The sequence below is a fragment of the Delphinus delphis genome, chromosome 17, assembly GCF_949987515.2.
Source record: "Delphinus delphis chromosome 17, mDelDel1.2, whole genome shotgun sequence".
Classification (NCBI taxonomy): Eukaryota; Metazoa; Chordata; class Mammalia; order Artiodactyla; family Delphinidae; genus Delphinus; species Delphinus delphis.
The window spans coordinates 60,761,551-60,782,596 of record NC_082699.1 but is presented as its reverse complement, the minus strand read 5'-3'; the positions used below and the strand labels follow the sequence as shown (position 1 = coordinate 60,782,596).

General features: G+C 42.4%; 1 protein-coding gene across 3 annotated transcripts in view; it reads left to right on the top strand.

Moving 5' to 3' along the window:
• SAMD12 (sterile alpha motif domain containing 12) overlaps positions 1 to 21,046 on the top strand; it is a 412,259-nt gene that overhangs the window by 25,304 nt on the left and 365,909 nt on the right. For 2 of the 3 annotated variants that reach the window (XM_059995094.1, XM_059995093.1), the window contains exon 2: positions 12,561 to 12,739. The exons of the other annotated variant lie outside the window; for it this stretch is intronic. In XM_059995094.1, coding sequence (XP_059851077.1) covers positions 12,561 to 12,739 — 179 coding nt within the window. The remainder of the gene's footprint in view (positions 1 to 12,560; positions 12,740 to 21,046) is intronic. 3 annotated transcript variants of the gene reach the window in all.

Here is a 21,046-nt window from a genome sequence, read left to right as displayed (position 1 = left end):
TTAAAACACGCATGTTCCTTTTGTCTGAGCGTTACCATGAATAGAGAATATGAGCAAACAAATTGCATGTTAAGATCTTGCTCCGCCCCCTCGGGGAAGGAGAACACCCACATTCATCAAGTCAGACTGGAACCTGTCACACCTTTTTCATGTTTCCCTGATTTGACAGAAAACCCATGTTTCTGCCTGAAATATTCTCTTTTTCCTTAGTTGCCAGGATGACCCTTGCAAGAGAATTTTAAAGCTGCTTTTTCTTCTCTGAAGCCTTTCTGACCTTTTATCCTCTTTTCCCTTTCCTAACCACACGGACCCGTTACCCCTTTCTTTTTAGTGGAGTTGTGCATGCTGGTGCTTGCAGATGTGTAATCCAAGGGTCACGGTATTTGCTTTTGAAGAAATCAATATCATGAAGATATTAACAAGAGTGAAGGAAGTAATATTGCCGTGGTTCCCATTTGTGGGGCACTTAGTAAGGTGCCAGGCATTAACTAAAAACTTTAAATACATTTTCATCTAATTTTTCTAAAGTGTTGTAAAAAAGTTATGATTATCCCAATTTTATAGGTAAGGTAACCCCAACTTAAAGCTGAGTAAGTTGCCCAAGACCACACAGCGAGTCAGTGGCAGAACCAGATTTATTGGACTCCAAAGCCCATGATTTTACTGGCTAAAGAATAATTAAGATGTAGAGAGAAAAAACCCCTTATTCCCCAGAGTAGCATGGTGTGGTGGGAACAGCATTGTATGTGATGTGAAAGAGTTCTTGTTTTCATTTCCCCTTTGCCATTTTCATGGTGGCCTTAAACAAGTGCCTTAGTATCTCTTAAGTCTTTTTCTCCTTCTAATATCCAATTCCCTCTTTCTACTAATTAATACCTTAGTGATAGTCAATGCAATGTCCTCCATATGTTAATTCTGTACTACTTCCTCCTGTCTTCCCAAAATACCAGATTGTACTACGTAAAGACTTTCTAAACAATTAGAGACACTTTTTTTTCATTAGTTTGGTTTGACAGAGAATACCATCAGCTCACCCATAGAGAGTATGTTACAAGGTGCAGCTATTTGCTTTTATCTTTATTTCTAACCTCATTTCTCAACTCTCACCAAGGTTGTTTATATATTTGAAAAACTGTCCTTTTTACCTTCTGGCTTTTCTTCACTTTTTTTTTTTTTTTTTTTTAAATTTCACTTTCGTTTTCCCTTTTCACTTAGGACTCCTACCTTTCAAGTCTGTATTATGTTCTTTTAAAGTTACATGACTACCATTTTGCCTATTTAACAATTGTTGAAATTGTTAGTGCCAGATATTGCCCCACTGTGATGGAGGAGGGCAGAAGGATGTACGTGGAGAATGGATGCTTATTGAGCATGTGGTAGGTGTCAGGTGTCCCATATGTGTTATCTCACTTTAATTTTGTATTGTCAATACAATAACAATATGTGGCGAGTAATAAGGTAATATTAGTATTTCCATTTTATGGAAAAGAGGTAATATAACTTGTCCTACATATATATATATAGCAAGTAAGTATAGAGCTTGGGCTTGACTCAACGTGTAGCTGTGTGTTGGGTAGGGCAGAGGGATACGACTAAAAGCACAGGGTTCAAAAACATCTGTAAATTCTTAACGTATATCTAGTGTTTGTATTTTGTTACATTTTTAAGATTATTTTATATCCAATAGAAAGCAAATATCTTAAGTGTTCCGGTTAGAGTTTTGGTACTTGTATAGTGTTGTGTAACCAAAGCAAGACGTAGAACACTTGCGTTGCCAAGGAAGCTCCCTCTTCCCTTTCCAATGAAATCTTCCTTCGTCTCCTCCATTCGGCTCTTGAACCAGTCCACTGAGCTTTTTATTTTGGGTATTTTTTAGTTTTAACATTTCCATTTCTCTTTGTCTTTTATTTCTTTGAGACTTTCTTGGCGGACGCTTTCTGGTGTGTGTGTGTGTGTGTGTGTGTGTGTGTGTGTGTGTGTGTATGTGTATTAATTGCTCATTGAAGCATTTTTTACATGGCCTGCTTTAAAATCTTGGTCAAATAATTCTGAGATCTGTCATCTTGGTGTTGATATCTATTGATTTGTCTTTTCTCATTCAGTGTGAGAACCTCCTGGTTCTTGGTTATTTTTTTGTTTGTTTAATCAAAACTTGGACATTTTCATTTTATGTTATGGAATGCTGAATCTTAATTAAACCTTCTGTTTTAGCCGGCTTTCTTTTTTTTGTAATAAATTTATTTATTTTTGGCTGCGTTGTGTCTTTCTTGTTGCGCGCAGGCTTTCTCTAGTTGCGGCGAGCGGGGGCTGCTCTTCATTGCGGTGCATGGGCTTCTTGCGGTGGCTTCTCTTGTTGCAGAGCACGGGCTCTAGGCTCGTGGGCTCAGTAGTTGTAGCTCGCAGGCTCTAGAGCGCAGGCTCAGTAGTTGTGGCGCATGGGCTTAGTTGCTCCACGGCATGTGGGATCTTCCCGGACCAGGGCTCGAACCCGTGTCCCCTGCATTGGCAGGTGGATTCTTAACTACTGCACCACCGGGAAAGCCCTAGCCGGCTTTCTTTAACGCCACTCTGGCCAAGTGGAATTTGAAATCCACATTCCCCACTCTGAAGTTGATACCTGGGAGGTGGGGCCTGTTAGTTATTTATCACTGGGAGGTGGTGAAAGTCCTGACTCCCACCAGTCTTCCTCAACATCAGCCCAGGAAGGAGGGGCTGCCTGCTGTGATGAGGCTGCAAGTCTAGCCTCCCCGTATCTCAAATGACATTGCAGGGGTGGGGAGGTGGCCTCCTTACCTGCTGACAAAGATGAAAGTCTGGGCTCTCTACCTGGCCTTCTATGATGCCACCCAGTTGTGGGTTTTGGAGTACCTTATTATAGCCTGGGGAGAGTGGGAGTCTGGGCTACTCACTCAGCCTTTCATGAGGAAAAAAATCAGAGTAGATCATGTGTTTTATGAAAACTTGGTTCAGTTCATACATATAGATAGAGACGTACTTGGGCACTGGTTCATAATATGAAATCTGTTTCTTATAGTATCATGGATACAAATGTTTTAGTCACCATTGTAGACCACCTATTTCTTTATCAGTCTGATACCTGAATCCTCTAAAGCTTCATAGAACTTCTGAGTATATCTACCTTTGTATTCTCTTCACGAAAGAGAAGAGTTAATGTCTGTGTGCCTTAGAGGTTGTCCAGAGCCTTCCCCTACTCTACTGCTGGTGAAGTGTGTAAGGTAAGCATTATCTAAACATCTTCTGTGTTTAGATTGTCTAGTCCAGGTATCATGGGTAGGAAGGGTGAATATCTGCTGTGGTTGTTACCCTTAAGTAGTCTCTGGGAATACTTGAAGGTTCCCTTAAAGTATTTTACGAAGAGGACATCATCTCTGTAGACACATGAGCTGGAGTGAGTGTGCTTCAGGTGGCTCGGAGCAGGCAGTGTCCCGACACAGCCACGCATGGTCTGAACACCTGGCTGAGATGGAGTCATCCAGGCCCAGCTCTGGCGACCACACGGTAGCTGTCAAGGCTGCCGTCGGGCCGAATCTTGAGGATAGTAGAGTGTGTGTTGGGGGTCCAACTGTTCACGTTCTGTATTTTTTCCCTCCCTCTCTCATCAGCAGAGTGTCTTCCTCCTCTTGTTACAATAAGGGATGCGTCTATTACTGGTCCCTTCCAAACTGGCTGGGAATGGGCATGTCCTCTTTTAATGCCTCCGCGTTGCCCGTTTGGAAGTTTGTGTTTTACCATGTTCTTTTTTTTTTTAGTAAGTAAATAAATAAATTTGTTTAAAAAAAGATGGCATTGGCATAAATAATAGCTGTCTTTTTCTTTTTTGGTCTGCTGTATGCCAAGTACTTTTTTTTAAAATTTATTTTGTTTATTTTTTTATACAGGTTCTTATTAGTTATCCATTTTATACATATTAGTGTATATATGTCAGTCCCAATCTCCCAGTTCATCCCACCACCACCACACCCACTACCATGTTCTTTTTGATGGTGACAAAAAGACGTCAACCTGTATTTACAAATGTTAAGCTTCCACATATATTTGCAGAACCACATTTAGCTGACAAAGGAGAGGTTTGGAGGTCATATTCTGTCTCCTCATAGCCTGACCCAAATGATAAAATCAAACATAATTTAGCTTATTTAAATTGCCTGGGAGTGGGGGAGTGCAGGATAAGTCAGAGGCAAGTTCCTCAAAGATCCATGAGTTCTTCTTTGATGATAAAGTGAAGCGGGCTGGGGTTCTTGGACCGTAGGGTCCTCCAGAACATGGTTCCACTCTACCCTAGGACAGGGCTCACTCAGCAGACTTATTTCTGTAAAGGGTCAGCTAGCAAATATTTTAGTCTCTGCAGACCACGTGGTCTCTGTCACCACTACTCACCTCCACCATTGTAGCAAAAGAGTGGTCATAGACAATATATAAATAACATGGCTGTGTTCCAATAAAACTTTATTTATGGACACTGACATTTGAATTTCATATATTTTTAGGTCACAAAATAATCCTTTAGGTTTTTTCCCAACCATTTAAAAATGTAAAAATTATTCTTGGCTCACAAGGCATATGTAAACAGGTGGTAGGCTGGATTTGGCCCATGGGCTGCCATAGAAGATGTCCACTGGACAGGTTCCTTTACCCAAGTAGACATTGGGCTTCCTGTCCACTAGCTTAATCCAAGCTTATGTTCCTGAGACATTTCTGGTACATTGCTTTATTTTCATGTTAAAACATTAGTGACCTGACACTCATGAACACGTCCTTATTCGTTCGCGCAGAAGTTTTTGTGAGTATTCTGGGCACCAAAGGCCCCCAGATGAATTAAGACTTTTGCCCTCAGGTCTTCACAGTGGAAGACCTGGATGGAGTCTACCTCTGATGATAATTTTCGTGATAACAACATGTATTCTTAATGTACATCTTCCTTGCTAAGGTATTATTATACTTAGGTAAGCTTTCTAAGTCATAATGGGAGTTACGAAACCCAGACTGTAATATTTTGCTAGGATTTCAGTTTTCTTATTTTTCTCCATGAGGAAGAGCTAAGCAATCATATGTAACTGGTTAAAATGGAATCATATGTTAGTTTGGAACGGTTCATCTGAATGGTAGAGAACACCTGATTCAAAGTGGCTTAACAACTAGGATTATTTCTCTCCCAGAGCCCCAAGTCCAGAGGGAGGCAATTACGAACATAGAGTAGCCCAATGATGGCAGAGCCAGTGTGGCTGTTAGCCTCTTGGCTTTCACTCATGTTTGGAGCCCTGTTGTCACAGAAGGTCTATAGCAGCTCTAGATAACACATCAGCATTCAAGGCAGAGAGAGGGAAGGAAGGGCGGTATCAACATCTGTTCTCTTTTGTCAGTTCCAGGACTGTCTTTTTATCCATCTGTCTTTTTATCCATCTGTTTGCAGCCACTTGTAGCTGCAAGGGAGGCTGGAGAATTGAGTTTTGACTTTGTAGACCTGCTGTGGAAGGTGGCAAGGAGGAGAGATTGGGAATGTTTAGCCACCAGAAGTGTCTCCTGCAAAGGGCGGGAGGCCTTTTTTGATGCCCGGATTACTTCTAGAGAGTAGAGTTCTGCCAGATTTGAATGCAGAATATTAACGAATAAGGCACTTCCCTTACTTAAACAGATATTTGGAGAGTGTCTGCTATGTGAATATTATATATGAGAGATGTACAAAACAAGGGCCATGTCCTCCAGGAACTTTTTCTCTAGCTAGAAGCAAGAAATATACATGAAATGATAAACAATCTATCTCAATTCTAATAGCTAATGATGGGGATTGGAGTATATTTGTGTCTTAAGATCATGTATTCATTTAGCAACATGTATGAGGTGCCAAATACGTGCAACTTAGCGTTTGCAGGTACACAGATGAATAACACTGTGTCTGTTCTGCAGAAGGCAGTCAAGTGAAACAGCAGTTCCGGGACAGCTCTGTGGTTCCATGATTTACCATATCCTTGAATTATCCAATTAGGTTGGAAGCAACTCTTATTTGCTCTTTTGAAAAATAAAGATCTAAGCTACTCATGAGAAGGGAATGGCAGTCAGTAGGACTGAATCAGTATCTTTCCATGATACCTCTGCTCATTCTGTGAGCAATGATTCAGCGTAACTGTACGTTAGTCATTTGGCTGGGCGCTGGGCTTGTAAAGCTTAATAAGAAGTCACTTATTTCATGGGGCTCCTAGTTATGGGGTAGGCAGTCGTGTTAATAAATACTTGCAACTCATGGTGTATACACACAGACACCAGATTTAATAAGAAAAAGAGACGTGGTCAACATTGCTTAGGAGGCTATAATGCATACAGAATCACTTAAAGCTTCACAGGGGAAAGAAGAAAGAGCATTTCTTATCTCCTGAAGGGTTATCCATGCAAATAAGGGAAGGGAAGAGTATATTATGGAAAAAGATCAATTCTGGCAAAGCAGAGAAGCACAAGACATCTCAGCAGCTGCATGCAGCGTCTGTGTGTTGGTAGAAACATAGGGGCAGGAGCCAGAGCGGCACCACTGGGGGTGTTTGCACAGCATCTCTGTTCACAGTGAGGCGGGGAATAAAGGGCCATTCAACTTGAATGAGGCTCTGTCCCTTGTCTCACTACAGGGAGAGTGTGGCGTGGGTGGGGACTGAAAGGACTGGCAAGCTGCATGACTTCTTGGCAAGTACGATCCACTTGTTCTTACAAATGAATGTTGTGATGCCAGCACATCCCTCAGCTCTTCTTGAATCATCTGGAGATGAAATGAAGCCTGGCACTTAGGCACAGTCTGTTACTGTGACCTAAGTCCCATCGGAATGGGACCCCTCAGAGGTCAGGGCCAGGAAGGCCCAGGCTCGCTTCCAGCAAGTGAAGCATGTCTTCTGCCAGTCAGGCTGGGGCCCATTTTGGAGAACATGCCCTTTCCAAGAACATTTTAATGTAATCTGATACCATGGAGCTATTATTATCTATTATACTTTTTTAAAAAGAAAGCAAAAAACGTGTTATACCTGAAAATCACAATAAGATGATGGAAAGAAGAATAAAAATACTTTTGGAACTTTCCACTTAACAGGCAATAGAGAGGTGAAATGAGAGGGAGTCCAATTTTGGTTTTTTGTTTTAAAATTTTATTGTAGAATATAACAAAATTGATCACTGTAACCATTCTTTTTTTTTTTTTTTGCGGTACGCAGGCCTCTCACCATTGTGGCCTCTCCCGTTGCGGAGCACAGGCTCCGGACGCGCAGGCTCAGCGGCCATGGCTCACGGGCCCAGCCGCTCCGCGGCATGTGGGATCTTCGTGGACCGGGGCACGAACCCGTGTCCCCTGCATCGGCAGGCGGACTCTCAACCACTGCGCCACCAGGGAAGCCCCACTGTAACCATTCTTGAGTGTGTGATTCAGTGGCATTAAATATATTTATATTGTTGTGCAACCATCACCACTATCCATCTCCAGAACTTCTTCATCAACCCAAACTGAAACTCCATACTAAGCAATAGGTCCCCAATCTCCTCTCCTCCAGCCCCTGGTAACCACTGTTCCACTTTGTCTCTATGAATTTGACTGTTCTAAGTACCTCTCATAAGTAGAATCATACAATACTTGTCCTTTTGTAACTGGCTTATTTCACTCCGCATAATGTCTTCAAGGTTCATCCCTAGTGTAGCGTGTATCAGAATTTCATTCCTTTTTAATACTGAATAATATTCCGTAGTACATACATACAGCATTTTGTTTATCCATTTATCCATCGATGGGCATCTGGGTTCTTTCCACCTTTTGGCTGTTGTGAATAATGCTGCTATAAACATGGATATACAAATATCTGTTTGAGTCCCTACTTCAATTCTTTGGTTGAATTGCTGTATCAAATGGTAATTCTATTTTAATTCTTCTTTTTGAGGAATTCGCCATGCAGTTTTCCACAGAAGCTGTCCCATTTTACATTCCCACCAGCAATGTGCAAGGGTTTTCAATTTCTGAGGGAGTGGGTTTTCGCACATGAAAAAAAGATGCTGCCTTCGAATTGGCATCTCAAAACAATGCTAAAACATGTGTATTTGCATGAGGAATTTTCTCTAGGTTTTTAAAAGAGCAACATTTGTAAAACCTGGTCTTTAACTCCTCATTTTAAGAGCTCACCATTAGCAACTTTAACATTAAAGCGACAGTGGCAGCCCTTCAGGTAAAGACCACAAGCAGCCTGCAGTGTCAGGTCAATAACTAGAAATCCATAGGGCACAAGACTGGTTGGGAAGGTCAGGGAAACAAGAAGATCTCAAAGCTGACGTGTGAGCTGCTGAGCCCATTAAATTGAACAGATAACTTCAGTGAAAGCAAGAAAGGGTAGTGATGAGGATAGAAAAGAGAAAGCAAATGGGGGCGCCTTTTACATGATGAACAGAGAGATGGAGGTCACAGCGTGTAAGAGGCCATCTAAAAGTCACTTGATTTATAAACATCAGGGACATGAAATTTCAGGGAAAACAAAACAAAGCCTGTCAGAAATGGTTTTACACAAATAAACCCAAACACAAAAACCTACATCAACTGCAGGATTTGCAGGCGAGGAGGAAACAGCTGTGGAGGATTAAAATATATGTGTGAAGAACGCGACATGCATAGAAAGTCAAAATGCCATAACCCATCTCATGTCTATAGAGATCTTACATTTTGTACACTTAGTATTTACTAGCAGAGAAAAGATACCTTTTGATATAAGGCATAGTTGTGTAAAGACAGAAGATTGGTGGTTCGTTCAGCAGCTGAACAGATGTTTCTCCGGTGCCTATTATGTGACCGTTTCTGGACTGGGCAGTGGAGGTGGAGCTGGCAGCTGTGGTCGGTGAAGCAGACAGGTCAATTAGACAGACATCCTCAGAGAGTGAGGGGATGAAGCACCAGGATGCCAGAAGCTCCTAGAAGGCTTGCTGAAGAAGTCTGAAAAGACACGTGGGCTGAGTGGGAGTTCACTTCCCAAAGAAGGAAGTAAGGTTGAGGTGGAGTAGAACTTTCTAGGAGGAGGGACCAACGTGAGCAAAAGCGAGGGAAGTACGAGAGTCTGATGGGTGGGCAGATGATGGCAGAGGAGAACAGGAGATGCTGGAAGCTATCAGCAGCTCAGTGTTATTCCTAGGCCATGAATTTCAAGGCAGGAAGCAGCTGGGAATCATGCTGGAGTAAGATCAAAGATGCACACTTTTTTCTTTTCCTCACTAATCTCTAAATCTGTCCCATGCCCATCCGCCACCTCCCGACACAGGCTCACCTCTTTTTAATAATCACAATTTTAATATGTTTAATTGAAGATTCATTGTAAGTAGGCTGATCTTTGGAGATGGGGAAGCTGATTGATATTAACAGTAGTTAGCCTCATGCTCTCATAGGTTTTGTTCTTTTTCTACCACTGCCTGAATTGGGCATTGCGGTTGGTTCTCCAGCGTCTATTCCACCCCTGCCTTGTTGAGTAACAGCGATGTGGTTTGGGGACTTGACCTTAGGTGAAGGTCAGCTGGTTTAAGGGTAATCCTATCTCTACTGCCAGGGTTTTAGTTCACTAACGGATGTGTGTGATTCACCTTGGGCCGCTGAGAAAAGATCCAAGTTTGGAGGAGGATGTGGGGAAGAAAACGATGGTCAATCAAGCTGTCTCTATTGCTAGCTGAGAACCAGAAGCCTGTAGCTCTAGTGCCACGTGGGGACCCAGGCTTAGAATAAAGGTGATGTTATGGACAGCAAACTAGGAAGAGGAAAAAGAGTCCTTGATAGCACCGCTGAACTTGGAAATCAGCTAACTCCGAACTTTTCCCATTACTGGGCTTCCTCTCCTGAAAGATAATGATTTTCCTTACTGCTTAATCTATTTTGGGTTTGTTCACCTGAAACTTGAAATCCTCTGTGACCTAAATGATACATGATCTTTGTGACCTTCAGTAGACACCTGTATGACTTTTTATGACTGTAACCCTTTGAGCCTCATTTCCCTTGTCTGTGAAATGAATATAATTATGTCTCAGAGTTCTTCATGGAGATTATTTGAGACGCACCACAAATCTGAGGGAAGAGGCATGAACTAATACATGCTGAGTGCCTACGAGGCCCCATGAAATAGACTGGCCCTTGTTTTAGGAAGCTTAAAGGCTAGAAGAGAAATTCAGATAATTTTGATATAAAATAGTTGAAATAGGGTCACATGCGTATGGATCTTTGTACAATAAGTTTTTTAAGATCGTTCATACAATGTTGAATACTTGCCATTCCAGGCACATGATCAAATCTGAAGAGTTGGTATTTAAACCAAAACCTGAAGGATAAGTAGGGGTTAGGTGAAGAATGGGGAAGAGCAGTTCAGGCAAAGAAACATTATATACAAAGTCCAGAGGGGACAGATTATGAATGGCCTTGTTGGCCACGTTAAAGATTTTTGAATGATCTGGGTGTAAAATGAAGCCATTAGAAAGTTTTTTTTTTTTTTACTTTATTATTAAGGAAAATTTCAACATAGACAAAAGTGGAAAGAGTAGTATAATAAATCCCCATGAATCCACCAATTAGCTTCAAGAATTATCAACACGTGGCCAATCTCATCTCATCTATATCATTCTCTTGTCCCCCATCCATTTTTTTTTTACAGTAGGTCCTTGTTGGCTCTTTATTTTAAATAAAGCAGTGTATATATTTCAATCCCAAACTCCCTAACTATGCCTCCCCTCCAGGTAACCATAAGTTCGTTCTCTAAGTCTGTGAGTCTGTTTCTGTTTTGTAGCAGAAGTCTCTTGAACCAACCTATACATTTTTAAATGGGATTGCGGGGGTCCAGCGAGGAAGAGCAGTTGGGCTGGTCACATTCTGGGGGACAGAGATGAGTAGCTTGGACCAGGATGATGGCAGTGGAGGTGTGAAGTAGGTGGATGGGAGAAGCAGTTTGAATGCAGTGCTTGCTGGCTCTGGTGATAGATACGAGGGATGTGGTGACTTATGGAGAGAGTGTGTCAAGGAGGACTCTTCAGTTTCTGTGTGAGTAGCTGAAGACAGGAGAAAGTGAATATTTTTTGGTAGAAAAACCAAGGTTCAGTATGAACATGTTAAGTGTGAGGTCTGTGATACAGTGACATTGGGATGTTGAGTCACAGTCCTACATCTGAAGCATCATGAGAGAGGTCTCTCTGGGCTGGGTTTAAAATTTGAGAGTCATGGTCAGGTTAATTGCATCAGAAGTGCTGGGAATGGATGGGACCTGTTAAGGGAGAAGTGGAGAGTGGGGAAAAGAACACCTGACTGACTACTTCTGGGAAGGCTTCCCTCATCTCTCAGGTGTAAAATATTCTTTCACAAGCCTGATCAAGAGAAAAGGAAACCCTGGGGTGCTAAGTAAAGGGAAGAATTTTAGAATCGCAGATGTCCTCTAAAGGGGAAGAATGCTGAGAAAGGGGGAGACTGAAGATCCTGGGTAAAAGGAGATTATTGATAAAGTGGAGTCTCGAGGGAGATGGGAGGGGATTGGAGGTTCTGGCCTTAAATCCTCTGAGACCAAGGGGAAGGGGATAAGGATGGAAGTTTAGCTACATTTGAAGGCTTGAGAGTCACAGGGAGATGAGAGAATTCTCCACCAGAGACCTCAAAACACACGTACCAGCTATATGTACATAAGTGTGTGCACATTCACTCACACACACCCGTTGGTTCATGGATGTCATCCAGGGGGAATGTATGTTTCCTATAACATTTCCTATAACCGCTATTTCTCTGATAGTCATGGGTACACAGGAGGAACTCCTATGTGGAATGAATAAATATACTCAGTATGAGCTTTAGATTTTATTTGTGAGGGTATCTGCGTTAAAGGATGTGGAGAGAGAAAGTGAAAATAGGAAGCTACTAGGCTGAGCTCCCTTAAACCCTCCACTCTGACCTTTCCTTCTTTCATGGAGGAGTAGTAACTGTTTTAAAACCACTAGTTCTTTGTTTCTTGTCTGCCTCTTCTATTGGATTGTGAGTTCTTTGAAGCTAACATCTGTCGTATGTAAATCCGTGCTTGCAGGACCTGGTCCAGGAACAGCACACAGTAAGTGCTCAGTAAATATTTGCTGAATGACTGCAAGAGGGTGGACTTGAGTGGATGCTTGAAGAATAGAGAAAATTCAGAAATGGGAGGGAATGAGCAGTTTTCCAGATGGAAGCAGAGATACACACTGAACTGCAGGGGTTGAAATGATTGCATGTGTGGAAGGCAGTACCCAAGTTGCCTGATTTGGTGTTGTCGTCTGTAATGTGGGGGTTAGTTGCTTGCTCAAGGTCAAACAACTTGGAACTGATGGTTCCTGGATTTGTACTCTAGTCTTCCTGACTTCAAAGCTCAGGATTTCCCACCATACCGTGCTCCCTCTTCACCAAATCATTTCCCATAATTATGACCCCCACCTCTCAACTTGGAGATTCCTTGTATCTTCCCACATAGGCCAGATGAAATATTGTCTTTCATGGACACCTCCTTTATTTATAGGATCTGTTTTCTGAGTTTAGATTTTTTCCTCTTTCCTAGCTCTCCACTGCGGTTTGAATCCACGGGGTATTGATCACCCTGCCCGTGCTGAAGGTATTAAACTGCAAATTGAAGGTGAAGGTGTTGATTCTCACTCTATTAAAAACAAAAATTACCAGAAGGTGCTTGACCAAAAAGGAACCCCCAAGCGACTGCAGGCAGAAGCCGAGACGGCTAAGGTAGGTAATAATCCAGTAAGTTAAGGAGATTCTGAAGCTGCAGCTTTGCTATTTCGTGGTCCAGCCCCAGATAAGAACTGATGGTGCTTTCGTTAATTAGCGTTGTATCTTCAGTTAAAGAAACACTGCTCCTTGATTGCAGGTAATGAGAAATGAAAATATTGACCGCATACCCTTTAGAGTGAAATTGAAACACGTTTGTGGTCAGTTTTATCGCATGAGGCTCTGAGGATGGTATAGAATGAGCTACAGGGAAGAGTGCCTTGGAATTAAAGCTGAAAGATTTGTTTGCCAGGCTCAGATTTATCATTTTATGATATTGGACAAGTCCTGTGACTTTTCAAGCCTCAGATTTTTCACCTGTAGAATGGGTTATCAGAAAAACTCCATCCTCCATTAGGTTGAACAGATGAAATAATATTATGTATGTGCAAGTGTTTTGTAAAAGCCCCAGTTGGCTGCATGAGTATGAGGGGGCTTTTTGCTGACAACCACAGTAACAAGTAATATTTTATTAAATATATACATACATGCCAGGTGCTGTTTGAAGGACTCTTGATATACTGGCTTATCGTCTCCCTGAAACAATTCTATGAGGTAGACAATAGTAAACAAGACCCTAATTAATGAAAGGTGTAATTGTTTTATTTTGTTGCAGGATGGTTTGTTCTTTTAGTCTTTTAGCCTAGATGTTGGTATAAAACACACCTTGGTAAACTGGGAGGATGGATGATTCTTTAGTACGAGCAGCGTCTTTCAAAGGTTTTCTGCAATGGAACTGGCACTATATGGGTTTTTGTCTGCAGTCAGTGAAGATGCTCTTGTTGGCGGTTTATATTAGTTTGCCCCTTGGAAATTGAGAGGACTAATCTTCGTGTGGTTATTTGATTTCTCCCTCGTGCATTTCCTTCAAAGGAATTTCCTTTCAAATGTTCGTTGAGTGGATGAATATGTGCACGCCTTGGAAAGCAAACGTTGCAATCATCCAAGAAAAACCTTAAGTAGAAAGGTCACTTGGCTGTCCTACAATAACCACCACTCCCCCCAAAAAATGCCTTCCGAAATCAGATGTGAATTTTTCTTCTTTATCTATAGTTTTGAATAATTACCATGGCTCCTTTCCTTCTTTAGTGTGGATAATTAAAAACTGATGACATAATGAGTGTCTGTGTGTCTGTGTTGTAGGGAGTGGAGAATGATTAGCAAGGGAGGTATTACAGATATTTTGCACTAGATATTGTAGCTGAGAGAAATTGCACCTTATAGGAAACTGGTTGATAATTGAGGTTTGGTCTGTAAGAGGAGCTGGGAATAAGTGAGCCCTCTTATGACATCTAAATCCGATCAGCCAGTGGTGCCATCTTGAAAGAGTGAGAAAAAAATGCCTTAAGGGTCTTCTTTAACTAGGAAGATAATGGTCTGAGTGGGATCTTTTCAAAGAGATGCTTAAAATATTAAAAATGAGAGTGGAGAAAAAGAAAACAAGTTATTGACATTTGCCTGATTTAATTCACCTTCCAACATGTCCAGATTCTCTTTTATTTGCACAACAGATTGGTGATATAAGAAGTTTGATTCAAACCTGACAGGATTTGATAACTTCTGAATTATTTGGAACGTGTGCAATTGTAGTAAACCCTGAATTTTCATGTCAGTAGCACCTGCCTTTGCCTCTAGATCATTTTACGTTTGCTTCGCTAAAAACCTACTTCACTTGAGAACGTAGTTGTCCATAATGAACCTTTCCTCAGGAATAGCCTACAGCTGGAAACCACGCTCATCTGAGTTTGTCCAGATCACCTACAATGAAACCCCCAAACAGGGTTGAGAGGGGATTCTGAATGTCTTCACATTGACATGTTTAGGAGGGAACAGACGAGGAGCTCTTGTTACAAAGTATTTATTTTTTCATGCAGGACTTGATGACAATGGTGGTTGCTGGGGGGACGAAATAAAAAGAGCTTGATTACTGCAGACCTGCAGTGTCACATACCCTGGAGATTCTGAGCCACAGACAATGTGAACATGTTCTGTGCACGTACAGACACATTGAAATGTGCCCTCCTGGTGCACTTAGAGGGTTATTGGAGTTGTGAGTCATCCTTTTTCCTTGGGTAAATAATTGAATCTCTGGTAACTTGACCTACTCTAAACTTACCCTAAAAAACCTCTGGCTAGAAATGCACGCACTTAAAGCCACTCAGTAGTGTAAGTTGGTACAGATTTTCTGGAGGACAGTCTGATAGAGTTATCAACATTTTAAATGTGTATAAGTTTTGAGCCAGTAATTCCCTCTCTAGGAACTTGTCCCAAGGAAATAATCATCCAGATGTGCAAAGATGGCTGCAGGAGAATGGTCACTCTAGCAATGTTTATAATATGAAAACAATGTCCTTTCATAGGACATTGGCTGAAGAAACTGTGTGTTCGTGGAATGGAATAGAGTTCTCCCTTTATAAGGGTGAGGGAGACCTATGTGTATTTATCTTAGTCTATTCAGGCTGCTACAAAAATACCTTAAACTAGGTGACTTATAAACAATAGAAATTTATTTCTCACAGTTATGAAGGCTGGGAAGCTCAGGATCAAGGTGCCACCAGACTGAGTGTCTGATGAGAGCCTGCTTCCTGATTTATAGACAGTCGTCATCACACTGTCCTCACATGGTGGAAAGGGACCAGGAATCTCTCTGGAGTCTCTTTTACAAGGGCACTAATCCCATTCATGAGGGCTCCACCCTCATCACCTAAGCACCTCCCAAAGGCCCCTCCTTCTAATACTATCACATTGGGGGTTAGGTTTCAGCATGTGAATTTTAGGGAGACACAGACATTCGTCTGTAGCAGTGTTTATTTGGGAAAATGAGTACGCTGCTATTTTAGAGTGGGGAGAGGAGGGAGAAGGGCAAGTTACTGCACACTGTAAAACGTTCCCGTTTTCGTAAAAATATCTTTTCTCTGTAAAAAGGCATCACCGAGTCTGAAAGAGTTCATTCCACAGTTTGAGCAGCAGTTTACATCTGGAGCTGAGATTATGGGGGAAACTTTCTTTTTCTGCACTTGAGTTTTTTTGTTTTTTTTTTTAAAGATATGTACCCTTTCAAGCATATTTATTTTCAAGCCCTTTTCAGGTTGCCCCATTAACTTAAGCAGCTCATCCATGACTTTTCCTGTTTGTTGAGTCTGTATTCTGCCTTTGAGGGTGCTGTCTTTCCTCCCGTGGCTCCTAATTCTTGCTGGTTATTTGCCAAGGGGGAGTTATCTCGGGGACTAAGCATGCCTTGGGCTGTGGAGGCCATTTGATGAGGTGCTTTTGTAGTCTTTGTGCTGCTGAAGCAAGCACTGATGAGGTGCTTTTGTGTTTGTCTCTTCCTGAACTTTTTGGGATGTAACAGCTTTGACCAGGTGTTTAATTATGTTTCAATTTGATGTTCTCTTTGCTGACTCACTACACGAATCAGGTCCCCCCAGATGTGCCATCTGCAGGCTTCACACAGGAACCTGGTTCTAGCGTGCTATCACGCCTGGAGGTTCTGCCACTTTTGGTCTGGCCAAGTTGGACTTTGAAACCAATCCCTGTTCCAGATCTCCAGCAGGCATACTGTGCTTCCGTCCTCCTCATTGCTGTGGGCTCCTAGCACCTAGAGATGTCTCTTTGGCCTTATATAAATTTAAAAATATATTTTCTAGTATCTTTAAGTTTTTAGAGCCTGAGAGGGGATTGTATAGCACAAGTTTAATCTACCGTCTTGACCCTGAAATTTACATTGCTTTCATAATTAAAAAATATCTCTATCGCTACATATCTTTGGAACAATCATCCTTTTTGTTTCTTTGTCTTAAATGTGATTTGGCACCCTTGGCCCCAGTTACTCTAAAGACTAGGGCCCTGATTCCAGAAAGAGGTTATCGGTCCTATGAGTTGCCATCAGCTCTTATAGACAAAAGAGAAATCAATAGAGAACCAAGCTCACTTTGTTTTGTTTTTTTGTGGTTTTTTTTTTTTTTTGGCTGCACCGCATGGCACGAGGGATTTTAGTTCCCCAACCAGAGATCAAACCCGTGCCCCCCCCCCTGCAGTGGAAGCACAGAGTCTTAACCGCTGGACCACCAGGGATCTGGACCCGCAAACTCACTTTTAATCCTTATTATTAGGTAGCATAGAGTCTAGTTGGAAAAAAAAAAAAAGAAACAGATTCAATTGAATTGTGGATTTGCAAAAGCTATTTACCATTGGGAGTGCTAAATGCCAGCGAGGACTTAGGAATTCAGAGAGTATGCGTGCCATACTACAGCTGCAGTTATAAGTTCAAAATGCAAAAACTATGTTGACCTAGCTTTACAGGTGGATACCAGGCAAGAGATAGTATGTACAGCATTTCTTCTCATCGGGAGGGCTAGAAGGTATGAAGGACACAGCTGCTTCTGTTCCTTCACCCACGCAGGGGCACCTACCACTGCCACAGATGAGAGCCGAGGTGAGGATGAGATTCCTTGACTCACAGAAGGCACAGCCTCTTTTTCCCACCATTCATTTTACCATTCGAGTCATGTGGGCCCAAGGCCATCTCACAGGTCCTGTAGACCAGGTGTGGTCCACATAGCAGTTTTCAAGGAAGCAGCGCTGGGAGCCCCTGGGGTCCTTCCCAGACAGGCCTGAGGTTAATGAACCCTTCCTTCCAGAGCAGTAGGCATGGGGCTGCCAGAGGGTAGGTACTCCAGGAGAGGAAGAAATGCATCTATGCTGTGAAATATGGGTAACATTCAGATATGCAGTAGTAAGAATGGAAGACGTCCTTAGCAGTGGTGTGGCCACAGACATCCTCAGGTGCTCTCAGCAACAGTCTCCTTGGGTCCAGGTTTGTGTTGCGGAAGATGAGGTTGGGACAGTAGGTTGGGGCCCAGTCGTATGGGATTTGAATGTTAGGAGCGTAGATTTATTTTCTATCTGCACCATCCACTATGGTAGCCACTAGCCATGTGTGGCTATTAAATCCATTAAAAATGAATAAAATGGGGCTTCCCTGGTGGCGCAGTGGTTGAAAGTCCGCCTGCCAATGCAGGGGACGCGGGTTCGTGCCCCGGTCCAGGAAGATCCCACATGCCGCGGAGTGGCTGGGCCCATGAGCCATGGCCGCTGAGCTTGTGCGTCCAGAGCCTGTGCTCCACAACGGGAGAGGCCACAACAGTGAGAGGCCCATGTACAGCAAAAAAAAATGAATAAAATGAAAAATTGTTTCCTTGGTCACACCAGCAAAATTTCAAGTGTTCCCCATGTGTCTAGGGATTACTGTCTTGGATAGCACAGACATAGAACATCACAGAAAGTTCTGTTGGACAGGCTGCTCTGGTTTGTGGAAGCCATTGAAGTTTTCTGGGTATAGGAGTGAGTAAGATGAAAAGATGGAATTGTGTGATCTGACCCTTGTCCTTGGGCCTGGGGGAACATGTGCTTCAATCATGAGAAAAATGTGGAAAGGGGAGTCTGTTTTGAAAGTGATATCCCTAAATGCTCTGATGGTTGGAATTTGAGTTTCCATGGCAACTCGGGCTTTGGAATAAGATCAGCCCATCAGCAAACAGTATCCTGGCTGTTCACCTTGGAACTCTGGAATGTGTCCTCACAAGTGGCCTAAATACAGCATTGGGAAACTAGAAACTCTTCACTTCTAGACTTGCTTTTCTAGGTGCTTATGAGGAAACTTACCCTGTGTTTTCATGCCTATGAAAGAAGGCTTTCATAAGGTTAATCTTTATTTTTTCTTGACAGCAATGCTAATTCACCAGAGCCTGTAAAGTGGTGAATCAGAGTAATGATCAAGAGTCTTGGTGGCTTTTTGTGTGTCGCTCTTATATGTGTCACTGCCCCCTTTTTATTTATAAAATCTGTTTTGCAGCTGAGAAAACAAAGAATTTGAATGGCTTGCCAAAACTTCGTTTCTGGCTAAAAATTGAAGGAAGATAAAATTCACATCTAAGTATGATGACCCTGAAACCATGATTTTTTTTCACTCCTTTTAACATTAAATGTACAAATGATTTATTTATTTGAAAAGAAAATATAACCTGATATACTGAGAATCTGGCCAACTAGGCGAAAGAAGAGGTTAAAACGCTGCCTGTATTCTTCCTTTCTTGGATAGAAACACAGCAGATCTTTATTGCTGTATTACATAAGGGAGGTGCGGCGCCAGCACCCAAACCAGTGAATAATTGCGTGCATTTGGCTTTGGGACGCATTCTGCGAACCTCTGGCAGCAGATAGCCTTTTCTCATTAGGCTAATATTAGATTCAGTTTGTGTTTCTTTGGCACTGAGTTAAAGGAGCTGGCCTGGAATTTTGTGCTGGAGGCAGGAGGAGGAGAAAGCCTGGTGCTTTGGATAAGCCACAGGTGGATAAATGAGAGTTGACTGGAGAGCCGCTGGTGGACGTTTTTAAGAGTGGTCAGGAAGCAGTAATCTGGGATTGAAATGGAAAGTTCAAAGGATTTTGACTTGGGTTAAAGATGAAGGGTGGATTGTACTTAACCTTGATCAAATTACATGGCTCAGCTGCCTCTGAGAAGGTCTGTAGCAATTTGGGGATAGAATGATCTAATTCTTGGCTCTCTGTATTTCTTGGCTTGGGGATCAAGAGTGTCTCCAAAAGAAGCTGCCAACCCAATATAATGTCACCAATGATAGGAAAGGACATAACGCATGGGAAACATAATGAGCACATCCTTAGCTAAGAATTGTCGGGGGTCAGAATAAGAGAGACAAGCCAGAATGACTTCATGCTATGTGAGTTCCAGCTCCCCCCAACCCACCCCATATATGCACTGGGCACTTGGAAAGAAAGAAACTACAGTTAACCCATATTTGAAAAGGTTAGCATTTATTACCAAAGTGTTGAGCTCTGAAAAGTGTAACAATAGAGCATGTATTTGAGCCACCGTTTCATGGTACAATCAACCAAGAAGGAACCTTAGGGAACATCTGACTACCTGATTTATTTTATAGGTGAGGATGAGAATATATGGCTTCTCCAAAATCTTGAAGCTAGTAGTGGCATAGCCTAGCCTAAAACAGAGTAATTCTGACCCATGGCCACTGCTTTCCACTCTGTTGTGCTGACAAATCTATACAAAGCAACAAGAGCCTGCAGCCATTTGGTTAATCTTCCTTTTCTTGTGTACCAAGACTGTAGTACATGCCGTTTGAGGATGCAAAATGGAAAGTTGCATCAGGGCAGGTGGACCCCTATCAGTGGGTGGATCAGAGCCCAGTTACAATTCCATCGACAGTTTTGACACAGCAAAGATAGGCTTCTGGAAGAAAGGGCATTTGAGTTCTAAGGGTGGCTCATCTGGTAGCACTCTGTCCAAATGCGTTTCTTTTCCAGCCTGAAATGCTGGAGATAATGTGTAAACCTTTCAACCATGGAAGCAGTTAGAATCATAACAGAACTGATTGAGAGATTTCAGAATTGTATGTATCTATATAAAGGCAAGGGTATAATTTATACCTAAGAAAGAGACAGCCATAGGTGGCACACAGGACAGCAGTGAACTTCTTCTGTAGCTGTGTTGAAAAGACTCCCAGTCCTTGGTGGGTGATGCTGGAAAAGCCGTATCTCAAAGCCCTGGTCAACTCAGCTGAGCGAAGAACTCAAGAAGCAGATAAAGTAGAACTTGACAGAGAAGCTTGAGGCCGAGTAAGGTGAACAGCAGAAGGTGGTGGAAGAAAGCAGGGTTGGGCCTTTGCACACACAGCTAGAAGGCTGATGCTAGCTCCTGGTGAGGGGCACTGTCGTTCAACAGACACGCACCATCTCTGAGCATATAGTGTCACCCTCTTTCTCTCTACATACACACCAGATGCTAAAACGTTTTATAAAATCCATATTATTAAGATCTTTAAGTGTATCTTTGCTTTCCCTGGTATCCTATGTCATAGTTGCTGTTGAACTATGAATACTTGCACTCAGGTGACCATTGAGAACAGGGGTGTACAAACTTTTGCTGTCAAGGGCCAATGGCTCTGCATGGTGGATGTTGCAGTCCCCACGTGACTTTGAGGAAGTGGATGCATTTCACTGAGATGCTTACGGGGGACCTGTGGTTGAGATGCACATCTTCACTGCTCCACATTGGCTCAGCTGTGCCTCAGCCGATGGGAGGAGCTGGGCTGCTCAGCTTTAGACACTGCACACCCATCATTCTGGAGCAGTGTTGGGGGAGGGTGAGAGGTGGCCAGGGTACTTGGAATCATTTTTTAAAAACACCTTGCTTTCTCTTCTTTCTTCTCTATAAATATACAAATGGCT